At 49.9% G+C, this 11,892-nt stretch overlaps 1 protein-coding gene across 1 annotated transcript; it reads right to left on the bottom strand.

The window, feature by feature from the left end:
• Window positions 1-313: 313 nt before the first annotated feature.
• Window positions 314-10,885, bottom strand: ADIG (adipogenin). Its single transcript, XM_019972416.2, has 3 exons — window positions 10,693-10,885; window positions 4,136-4,268; window positions 314-1,623 (listed from the first exon to the last, which is right to left on the bottom strand). The coding sequence occupies exons 1-2, from the start codon at window positions 10,817-10,819 to the stop codon at window positions 4,150-4,152; spliced, it is 246 nt and encodes an 81-aa protein (XP_019827975.1). The 5' UTR covers window positions 10,820-10,885; the 3' UTR covers window positions 314-1,623; window positions 4,136-4,149.
• Between the last annotated feature and the right edge of the window lie 1,007 nt (window positions 10,886-11,892).

Raw genomic sequence — 11,892 nt, 5'->3', positions numbered from 1 at the left:
GAATGTTAGCAAGTTCAGTGTAGCTTGCCATTATTTGAACGTGGGGCGGTCTCACATTTTAAAATCCTCTAGCTCTAATTCCTTTCTAAAAAAAACTAAGAGAGGATTATCCTGGGGTCCTGCCCCTGAGGGACAACAACTTGCCACAGCTGACAGTGGCTGCTCCTTTGACAGGCTTCTCTGCAGGGCTTTCCAGAGAGGTTCTGGGAGTTCCCCAGAGGGTTGGAGCTTTGCTCTGATCCTTCCTTGGAACACGGTCAAGCCTGCCTGCAGAAGCACGTTCTCCAATATAAAATAAAAAGGTAACAAAAAATCAAGTTGCCCATTTAATGAACCAAAAAAAGTAATTCCGTCTCTAATAACTCAGACTTATTCTCTCTCCTTTGTTTAGAAGCCTTATGGGGATTGGTGGGATATGGGTTGAGAGAGAAAAAGGGGACAAAGATGACCACCCAGGTGATCCCATGGGTCTGTCCTAATCTCCAGCCCATCAACCCTGCTGCCTCCGTGTAGCCAGCGGGGGTGCAGAGACAGGGGGGTTCTGGAAAGGTCAGAGCTCTGTGTCTCCTCCATGTTCTCTTCCAACACCCCATCCTGGAGAACTGGCACCGCGGAGCAGGGCTGGCACTAGAGTCAGGGCTGAGGTTCCCTTCCAGCCCCACTGGTGTGACTCTGAGCAAGGTGATTGACAACTCCATGCCTCGGTTTCCCCATCTGTCAACCAGGGATAACCAGAGACCCTACCTCACTGCGTGCTTCTGAGGGTTAAAAACCATCGTGTGTATAAAAACAACGCCTGGGAAAGCACCGGGTACGCAGTAAGCATTCACTAACCGGGAGCTCTTCTTTTTGTGATAGTTATTAAATGAATGTTTGTTATTAAAATCAACCTGAAGACTAATCAAGGAGTGAGACTGAGGGAATTCCTGGGTGGTCCAGTGGCTGGGACTCAATGCTTTCACTGCCAAGGGCCCAGATTCAATTCCTGGTTGGAGGACTAAGATCACAGGTCATGTGGGTGGCATGGCCAAAAAAAAAAAAAAAAAAAAAAAGATGAGTGAATTTGTGCTTGAAATGAGAGAACAGAAGTTCAGAGCATGATCTGCCAGCCCTTTGGACAGATGGGAACAGATCCCCAAAGGTCAGGATGGCACGAGTCGGTGCCAGGACGACCCCCGGTGCCAGGGCTGCCCCCGGCCCCACAGCTTGTCAAATGAGTGGACTTGATCAGGCCCAGCAGGTTTGTCAGGGTCTCCTGAGCACAGGAACCCTCTTTGTTTCTTTAATACAGATCCACGCCCTCCGGCCCAGCCCTGCCCTCGAAGACCTCTGAGCTCAGCTGGCCAGCTTTTCCCCGGGGGCCCGCTTATGCTGTCTTCACAGTGTAAGAGGAGCTCCGGCTCCTCCCTGGGGGGCTGGGGAGGTCGTCTGTAACAGAGAAGAGCCGGGTCTCTGGAGGCGTTCGTGTGTCCATCAGTGGAGGAGCCAAACTGGGCTCACAGGGGAGTACCTCACTCGCCAAAGTCCTCTCCCCTCCCTGGAGAGTCTCCCATCGCCGTTGGCCATGGCCACGGCCCCACTGACGCCAGGAAAACCAGGCTGGGAAGTAGTGAAACGCTGAATCTAGGGTGACAGGGAGATGAAAGAGTAAGTGAGGGGTGGGAAGGGAGAATGGGACGTGGGTGGGCAGGAGGTTCAAGAGGGAGGGGACATACGTATACTTAGGGTTGATTCACATTGTTGTACGGCAGAAACCAACACCGCATTATAAAACAATTATCCTCCAATTAAACATTAAAAGAAAAAAAAAAAAGAATGGGACAGGATTCTAGGGTAGAGACCAAAAATCTCCTTCTCTCTCCCCATTAATAGTACAACAACATACACTACCATGTGTGAGATAGGTTAGCTAGTGGGAAGCTGCTGTCTAACAGAGGGAGCTCAGCTTGGTGTTCTGTGATGACCCGGGGGGTGGGATGGGATGCGAAGCCTCAAGAGGGAGGGGATATGTGTACACACAGAGCTGATGCACTTGGTGTACAGCTGAAACTAACACAACAGTGTAAAGTTGTGTACAATTGTACACAAACAGGTCAGGCTACGTGATTTGTGGCACCCATTAAAAAAATGAACATGCGGGGCCCCTTGTTCAAAAATTAAGAATTTCAAAGGACTTCCCTGGTGGTCCAGTGGTTAGGATTTCATGATTGCACTGCCTAGGACTTGGGTTGAATCCCTGGTTGGGGAACTAAGATCCCACAAGCCACATGGCGTGGCCAAAATAAATTGAGAATTTCAAGATGAGGACAGCAGAAGGTTAAACAAAGCACGAGGCTCTCCTGAACAGGCACCCTTGTGGGACTACACAGGTGACCACTGTGAAGCTGGCCCTGGACACAAAACTTTGAGTGCGCATCCAGGTGTGTGGTTTTCTGGGAAAAGGGCCCTCAACTGTCAAGGTCATGACCTGACAAGGTTAAGAATCAGTGTCTCTGAGGTTGAGTGAAGGTCCCTGCTTCTTGCCACCGCCTCTTTTCTCCATGTGAGATACACGGGCTGACCTGGGGGTGGCCCTGGGGACAGAGAGGAGAGGACGTGTAAGAGATGGCGTTTAGGATGTTGCTGATGGACTGGACGTGGGTAGGAGGAAAAGAAAGGCATGAAGCCTGACTCTTGGGCTTGCAGCTCAGGCAGCTAGACCAACCAATGGCAGTGCTCTTTGTGGGTATGGGGACCAGCAGGGAAAAGACTGGATGCTGTGCTTTGCTTCGTGGGATAGCAAAGGGAGGGAAGAATCTCATTTTAGCCATGAGAAGGCTTCGAGTGGACAGATAACAGAGCTCAGAGGGAGATTAGAGCGAGAGAGATTTGGAGTCACTGGCACAGAAGTGGCATTTAATCCCATTGGGATGTCCTAGGTGTCCCCTGCTCAGCGAGGGTAGAACTCTGATCCTCGGGCAGATTAGTTAACTGCACTGCCACTCCGCATTCCCTCATTTAGGACTCTGTAAATGAGCTTGCGAGTGCCTAGCAAGGGTCCTGCTGCGAAGTCGCTTCAGTCATGTCCGACTCTGTGCGACCCCATAGACGGCAGCCCACCAGGCTCCTCTGTCCCTGGGATTCTCCAGGCAAGAACACTGGAGTGGGTTGCCATTTCCTTCTCCAATGCACGAAAGTGAAAGGGAAGTCGCTCAGTCGTGTCCGACTCTTAGCGACCCCATGGACTGCAGCCTACCAGGCTCCTCCGTCCACGGGATTTCCCAGGCAAGAGTACTGGAGTGGGGTGCCATTGCCTTCTCCGTAGCAAAGGTCTTAGCACTTCTTAAAAACCCAGTGACTATCAGCCATTATTATTACATTACTATATTTTTTAAAGTTGTTTTTTTTTTTTAATGTGGATCATTTTAAAATTTGTTACAATGTTGCTTCTGTTTAATGTTTTGGATTTTTGGACACAGAGGCATCTGGGATCTTAGTTACCTGACTAGGGATTGAACCCAAACCCGCTGCACTGGAAAGCAAAGTCTTAACCACTGGACCACCAGGGAAGTCCCGTTATTACTATTACTACTGTTATGATGTCATTCGCCTTCCTTTTACAAATATCTACGGAGCCCCCATTGTGTCAGGCATTGCTGTGGGTGCTTAGGAAGAGAGATGTCAGTTATCGAGCATGTCAGGGATGTTAAGTGCCATGGCAAAAGAAATTTTATAGCAAAGTAAGTGAGGGGGACAGATAATAATATTAAGGAGGTTGGCTGGGGGGCCCTACTGAAAAAGTGACATTTGAGCAGGATCTCCGAGGTGAGGGATGTCTGGAGGAGAATGTTCCAGGCAGAGGGAAGAGCCAGTGCAAAGACTCTAAGGAGAGTGGTGGCAGGTGAGGTCACAGAGATAAAAGGCAGGGGGACCTTTGTAAAGAAACCCTTATGGGAGGGGTGATTGGTTCTTCGACCTGCAAAACCAGGTCTCCCACACAACAAGGCAGAAGGTTCTCTGATGGCAGAGACCTCAAGCTTTCCAGCGCAGTGGAGGGTGCAGACTTCTAGGATGGCAGCCGCCCTAGGCTTTGGCTGAGGCTTCAGAAGCGCTGAGGCTTCTGGTTCCAGCTCTCCAACCCTCAGAGGGGCCTCACCAGGCAGAATAGGCTCAGCAGCAGGGCCTCTCCTCCTCTTGGCTGTGGAGCATCTCCTCCTGGCAAAACTCGTCAGGGTTTTTGCTCCAGGGCTCCCAATCGAGGCATACATCTGAGTCATTTTCCTCTGAATCTGTGGAAGGACAAGACAAGGCCACTTGGGTGGTCACTTCTTATCTCCTATTCCTGATGCTGAAGGAGCCCCCTGCCGGATACCGGCATCCTTGCAGCCTTATCTGAGGCCAGGGGGCCAAGGCAGAATCATGACACGTGAGACAGCCCTCCTAGGAAGACTTCAAGGCCTTGAATGGTGGCCAGAGACCAAGAAAGAAGGCTGGTCCGCAAAATACCAACCTTCTAGAAGAGGGAGGACCCTGGGACATCCCTGGTGGGATAGTGGATAAGAACCTGCCTTCTAGTGCAGCAGACACGGGTTTGATCTGTGATCTGGGAAGATCCTGCATGCCATGGGGCACTAAGCCCACGTGCCATCACTCTTGGGCCCGAGTTCTAGAGCCTCGGAGCTGCAACTACTGAACCGGCACGCTGTAACTACCAAAGCCTGCAAGTCCTAGAGGGCTGTGATGAGAAGCCCATGGACTGCAATGAAGTGTAGCCCCCACTTGCCTCAACCAGAGAACGCCTGAGCAGCAACGAAGACCCAGTGCAGCCATACATATATACATAAATATTTCTTTTTAAGTGGAGGAAGGACCCTAGAGGTGAAGAAATGACCTACCTGCATTGAGCATGGTCCAGGAGGGGACACTGAAGAGACATAAGCCCGCCCACCCACCTGCTCATCCATTGGTCCACCGGTTCATTCATTAACAAAAATCTGAGTATATGTGTCCAGTGGTTTTTCTCACAGCACTGTTCTTTGGTGAAGCACACACACACTAAAATACCCTGAACACCACGTGTGTGTCCATGATGAGAGGTCTGGGTGAGGAAGTGTGGCACACTCACACCACAGAACCCCTCCATCCTGTGGCATGTCATGAGGCTGTTACATGTCAGATCTGTATCTTTCTGCCTGCAGGATGTCCGTGGTGTATTATTGGGTCGGCCAACATCCTTCCCCAAGTGAACTTTTCGGCCAACCCAATCAATGGCACTGCAGAGAAGTATATGATAGAATCCCTTTAATTTTAGAAAACTTATGAATTTTTGCCTAACTAAAAAAATTATGACATTTTGATTCCACTTGTTTGATTTAGTATGAATAGAATGCTAGATTTCTAATTTAAGAAATAGATATGCAACAGGTAAAAAGGTTTACTGTATAGCACAGGGAGCTACAGTTGGTATCTTGTAACAACCTATAATAGAAAATAATCTGAAAAATAATATACATATACATATTCAAGTTATACATATACTCATATATATTATTTGTGTATATGTATAATTGAATCATCTTGCTGTGTACCTGAAACATTGTAAGTCAATTATACTTCAATAAAATATATATATATTAAGAAAAAAAAGAATCCCTTTTTAAAAAAAATCCAAAGAACACACCTCCCATTTTTTAAAAAATGGGATTATTTTGTATTATTATGTTTTGTATTATTTGGATAATTACGTATTATTAAATGGGCACATGAGCTTGCCAACATGGCTTATCTCAGAAAAGCAAGTTGAGAAAAGAAGGCAAATGGGAGAGATTATTATTTTTCTTGGTATACTCAAGGTGATTCACCGGTTGCAGAGAAGTAAAGGAGGCTGAAAACAGCCCCTCAAATGCATATCAAGAAAAGGCCAAGCCTTGATCTCCTCCTTTGTAAAATGGGCATCATAATAACTCCTGGTATGGTGAGGGTTCACTGAGAAGTAAGACATGTTAAACAGGCTTTCAGTGCAGTTCCTGTGATTTAAAATCAGTGCGATGGACTTCCCTGGTGGCCTGGTGGTTGAGAGTCTGCCTGCCAATGCAGGGGACACGGGTTCAACCTCTGCTTTGGGAAGACCCCACATGCCACATGACAACTGAGCCTGTGCACCACAAGAGAACCCACCGCAATGAGAAGCCTGCTCACCGCAGCTAGAGAGTAACCCCCGCTCCCTGCAGCTAGAGAAAGCCCGCATACAGCAACAAAGACCTCGTACAGCCAAAAATAAATAAATAAATCTTTTTTAAAAAGAACTGAGATCATTAAAAAAATAAATAAATCAGTGTGATGAAGTGACTTTTCCTCCCAAGAGACAGTGACTGTTTTTTGAACACATCCTCTGTGCTTTTTTTTTTTTGAAAGATAATTGCTTTACAGAATTTTGTTGCTTTCTGTCAAAGCGCAACATGAATCAGCCATAGATAGTACTCTTGCCTGGAAAATCCCATGGATGGAGGAGTATGGTGTGCTGCAGTCCATGGGGTTGCTAGGAGTCGGACACGACTGAGCGACTTCACTTTCATTTTCACTTTCATGCATTGGAGAAGGAAATGGCAACCCACGCCAATGTTCTTGCCTGGAGAATCCCAGGGACGGGGGAGCCTGGTGGGCTGCCGTCTATGGGGTCGCACAGAGTCGGACACGACTGAAGCGACTTAGCAGCAGCAGCACACATATATCCCCTCCCTTTTGAACCTCCCTCCCATCTCCCTCCCCACCCCACCCCTCTAGGTTGATACAGAGCCCCTGTTTGAGTTTCCTGAGCCATACGGCAAATTCCCATTGGCTATCTCTTCTACACATGGTAATGTAAGTTTCCGTGTTCCTCTTTCCTTTGTGCTGTGTTTTACATCACTTTCTCATTTGATCCTCTTAACAACTTCATGAAGGCAATTATCAGTGTTATTCATCTTTTGCAAGGAAGGAAGCTTGGAAAGGTGAAACCAGGCTCCCACCAGGTGGTGGTAGCTTGGGACTCAAAGGCAGGTTCCACAGTCTGGTGCAGTTCCATCCGGGGCCCTTGTTCGAAGGCAGAGTTCAGAGGCTACATCCTGCTTCCCCATGTCAGGCTAGGGACTGGCATTACTCTCCTTCCCTCCTCTTCAGGGCTCAGCTGCCATGACCTTTTCTTTTTCTTGCCTCTGCTCTCCTCTCACCAGGCAGCTCCCTCCTCCTATCCACTTGCTCCCAACTGCACTTGGAAAAGCGCCTCCACCCTCATGGGATGCATGGGTGCTGAGCCCTCTGCCTTCTGGGCTCTGAAACTGCCCCGCTAAGCCGGGCCAAGCAGGGGCGGGGAGAGGGGAATCAGAACTCCTCTTGCCTGCTGTTCATACTGGATTCCAGACCAGACTGATTCCAACAAAGAAATCCAGGGCAGACTAGAAACCCCTGGACAGGGTGCCTGGAGTCCCAGCCCAGCAAACCCTGGCAGACCCAGACCCTGGGTTTGAGCCAATTCTCAGCACAAGGACAGAACAGACCCAGTAATACTGAGAATTCCAAGAAGACAGGGGCCCTCAGGAGGGCTGCTTGCCTCGCTTTAAAGACAGTTTCTCTTCATGGCAAAATTAACAAAAGGATGTCTTTCAAACTGCCACGTGAGATGTCGGTGGGTGAATGCCCGTCAGAGAAGGGGTCAAACGGAGCAGGTTGTGGATGGCTTAGAGCTGAGCCTCCGGGGAAAATGAATTGCTGGAGGAGGTTATTGCCTTGGACCTCAGGGACGGTGTCCCACCTTCCAGAAGAGTCACCCAAAGCCATGCCTGCTTGTCCTCTAACCTTGACACTGCCTGGATTACTTCTCAGCCCTCGAGCACCTGCTAGGTGCCCTGTGTATCCGTGTACCCTCCCCTTGACATGCATCTTTCCACAGGCCTAAAGGTAAGGGAGATGGGGGTGGCTCAGATGGTGAAGAGTCTGCCTGCAATGTGGGAGACCCGGGTTCAATCCCTGGGTTGGGAAGATCCCCTGGAGCAGGAAATGGTGACCCACTCCAGTATCTTGCCTGGAAAATCCTATGGATGGAGAAGCCTGACAGGCTACAGTCCATGGGGTTGCAAAGAGTTGGACACGACTGAGCAACTAACACACACACACAAAGGGAAGGGATCATTATCATCTCCATTTTGTAGGGGAGAAAACTAAGGCTCAGAAAGGACTTGTCCCAAGTCACACAGCTGGTAGGCGGCAGAGCCCACATGGGAACCAGAGGGCACTCTCAAGGGTTTCACAGGTGTGTAGCCTTGGGCAGGTTACTTCTCTCCCAACTTTACTTTCCTCAATTGTACGGTAAGGATTATTTCACAGGGTTATCCTGGGGATTAAATGAAATAACACACATCGAGTGTTGAGCATCAGGCCCCAGTACAGTTTTCATAAAAGCTATTGTTATAATTAAGGGCAAGGGAGAGGACTTCCCTGGTGGTCCACTGGTTAACACTCTGCACTTCCAGCGCAGGCGGTGCAGGTTCGATCCCTAGTCGGTGAACTAAGATCCTACATGCTGTGTGGCATGGCCAAAAAAAAAAGCGGGTGGTTGGGGGCGGGGAGGGGGTAGGGGAGAGGCTGAAACCTGGGCCCACCTCCCCTAGGCTCGAGAGAGATGTGCTTCTATAGCCACTACCCAGACAAGGGCTCCACCTTCTACCTGACACCATGACACCAGCCCTCAGCCTGCGGTCCAGCCTGGGAATCGAAAGAGAACACACTTAAGACATTTTCTGGAAGCCCTCGCCAGGAACTCCCAACTGCACAATTCCCCGCCCCCACATTGGAGATCATGGGACAAGTTGGCGGTGAGCTGCTCGGCCGGTCTGAACGCCATCTGAGCAGAGCTGGCAGCACACCCAGCGCCCTCCCTGCCCAACTGGTCAAAGGTGATGGGGCAGCGGAGCAGGAGGTGGGGGGGTCAAGCGGTCCCTGGGTGAGGGGAGTGGCTGCGGGGGGCGGGCGGGACCCTCGGGGTGCAGAGTGTCATTCCTGACGTCCCTGCCCGCTGGCCCACCGCCCCCAGCCTCCCTCAGGCCAGCTTCGCCCTGTCTCCTGCTCCTCTGGGTGGTTAGCTGAGTTCAGGACACATGTCAGCCGGCTTCTGGGTCCCACAGAAACCCACATCCTCCCTGCGGCGCGATGTGAGCTGGAAACCATGTGAGTGGTCTCTATGTGCGCATGCGCGTGCCGTCAGGTCCAACTCTGCGACCCCATGGACTGTATGTAGCCCTCCAGGCTCTTCTGTGCATGGGACTTTCCAAGCAAGAATACTGGAGTGGGGTGCCATTTCCTACTCCAGTGAGTGGTCTCCGAGTACCTGCTAAATGCCTAAGGTGCCCGCTTAGGCATTGTTGTGCTTGATGGGCGCAACAACCGCTGTGCCCATCCAGCTGGTTGTTGATTGAAAAAGCACCAGGCTGAGGGCTGAGAAGGGCTGAAAGCCAGCCCAGGCTCTCTACTCCTGGAGCCTTGTGCCCTGGCTGCACCCACAGCAGGGACAGCACTTACTACTTCATCAGCCCAGAGGGGGCCACCTCTTGCCAGTTTGTAACCAAAGACTTGTGTGCTAGTGGTGGCCCTGAAGGGACACCTTGTTTTCTTTTTGTACTTGCTTATGTATTATAAAGATTCAATTCCTCCTAAATTACTGATTGGTTGCAAAAACAAAAAGCGTTCACTATCATGCTGACACATACATTTTACATTTGATACCATTTTTCATACAAAAAGTATAGTTCTGTTATTCTGTTTATATGTTTATAAATATAAAAATAAAATATACTTTACATATACATTTTGATATTAATAGCTCTTATTACCAGTGGCACATAACTAGTGCTTTCTCGGAAATCATGAATTTTGTATACACAACAGCCAAGTCCATTTCTGTTCCAGGTTTATTTTACCATAAATATTTATATTGTAGTGCAAAAGCAAATTGTTTTATCTTCTATCTGCTGCTGCTGCTGCTAAGTCGCTTCAGTCGTGTCCGACTCTGTGCGACCCCGTAGACGGCAGCCCACCAGGCTCCACCGTCCCTGGGACTCTCCAGGCAAGAACACTGGAGTGGGTTGCCATTTCCTTCTCCAATCTTCTATCTAGGATACCTTAATCAAATCTGCAATCGCACTCACAATAATTTCATACAGACCAAAGACCTTCTGTGCTAGTGCTGGCCCTGAAGGGACGGACATGCACACATACGTGTTGTTTCCCAACACATACGTGTTGTTTCCCAAACTCAAGATTCACTCTGGGACTCCAGGTTCAGAAACTCTAAACTAGCAAGTCAGTCCTTTCTCTTGCGGACGACCATCTGTTAACACAGAGCCAGCAGTTAAAACACCTGAAGAAGTGAAGTGAAGTCACTCAGTCGTGTCTGACTCTTTGCGACCCCATGGACTGTAGCCTACCAGGCTTCTCTGTCCATGGGATTTTCCAGGCAATAGTCTGGGAGTGGATTGCCATTTCCTTCTCCAGGGGATCTTCCAAACCCAGGGAGCAAACCCGGGTCTCCCGCATTGTAGACAGACGCTTTACCGTCTGAACCACCAGGGAAATCCCTAAAACACCTGAAGGAAACCCTTTTCTTGACAGTTGTTTCAGGAACCCCACCCTGTTCCATGCCCTGCCCAGCTCCAGGATTAGGGCCCGGCCTGGGCAGCTCACCTTGGCTGAGTAAGAAGCGTAGCCAGATGATCAGCAAGAACAACAGCAAGGCCACGGGCAGACAGAGCCAGAACACCAGGAAAGAAAATGTCAGCTCGTTCACCAGTGGCACCAGAGGGTACTTCATGGTGCGTGTGTGGCTAGGCCGGGCCGGCCGGGGCTGCCCTGGGGACCTGGCGGGCCGGGCCACGCTCTGCTCTCAGCCCAATTGTGACTGAGCCAGTGACGTAACAAGGAAGCCACAGTGTCCTTCAGGCCAAGAGAAAGCTGTTCTGGACGAGTGGGCAGAAGTGGGTAGTGGGACAGTTTGAGAACAAAAGCCCAGGCTCCCAGGCAGGGACGAGTGGACGAGTGGGCAGAAGTGGGTAGTGGGACAGTTTGAGAACAAAAGCCCAGGCTCCCAAGCAGGCCAGCCTGGGCTTAAATCCCTTTAAGATGCTGTGGGATCACAATCCTCTTGCTTGCTCAGAAATCATGAATTTTATATATACAACAACCAATTCCAAGTACATTTCTGCACTTGGTATTTCCTTACTCCCCAATCCTCTTGCAGGATGGAAATCCTTAGCATGCCAAGCTGCTAAGTTAGAAAAAATGGATACAAATTGTTCCCAGGTGGGTGTTCACTTATCTGAGGTCACAGACTCCTCCTGGAGCCAGCCAGTCCCTCAGTAAATGACTATTATTTAATCTGGAAACTTCTGTTATCTCTCCTTATTAGGGTTTTTGGTGAAGAGCTTCTAAGACTTTAACCTTGTTCTTTTATCTCTCATTCTTTCATTTGTAAAGTAGTCAGGAAAGCTCCATGAGTCAGGCCCCTCCACAGGAAGGAGGCCCCAGGCTTCCCAGTGCCGGAGAGCACCTAAGTTGGAAGGTGGCTCTGGCCAGGTTCGGAGCCTGATGGGTGCAGGAAGTCCTCTCAGAGTGGCTGCTGCTCGTGGAGGGGAGGAAGGGAGAAGCGTGGTATCCTCCAAGAGGGTGCTTGGCCCACCTGCCTCAACCACTGCCAGCAGATGGGGGTGGGGGGAGGGGACCTAGGAAACAGGCCGACTGGCACAGTTCACCCTGCTCGGCAGAGTCAGAACCTCTGGGGGTGATGCTTGGACTCCACACATCAATGGGCAACCAGTCTGATGCCGACTTGATTTTGAGACCATGGCATCAAGAGAAGCACTGGCTGGAAAGTCAGGCAGACCCAGT

This window comes from Bos indicus, chromosome 13 (assembly GCF_029378745.1).
Source record: "Bos indicus isolate NIAB-ARS_2022 breed Sahiwal x Tharparkar chromosome 13, NIAB-ARS_B.indTharparkar_mat_pri_1.0, whole genome shotgun sequence".
NCBI classification, from domain to species: Eukaryota; Metazoa; Chordata; class Mammalia; order Artiodactyla; family Bovidae; genus Bos; species Bos indicus.
The sequence above is the reverse complement of the archived record's forward strand: the minus strand, read 5'-3'. Positions and strand labels throughout refer to the sequence as shown.

Excerpts from the sequence above, each read along its gene's own strand:
- ADIG (XM_019972416.2), bottom strand. The coding sequence starts at position 10,819 with ATGAAGTACCCTCTGGTGCCACTGGTGAACGAGCTGACATTTTCTTTC. Across the intron at positions 4,269-10,692 it reads ACGCTTCTTACTCAGCCAAG|ATTCAGAGGAAAATGACTCA; the intron begins GTGAGCTGCCCA and ends GTCCTTCCACAG.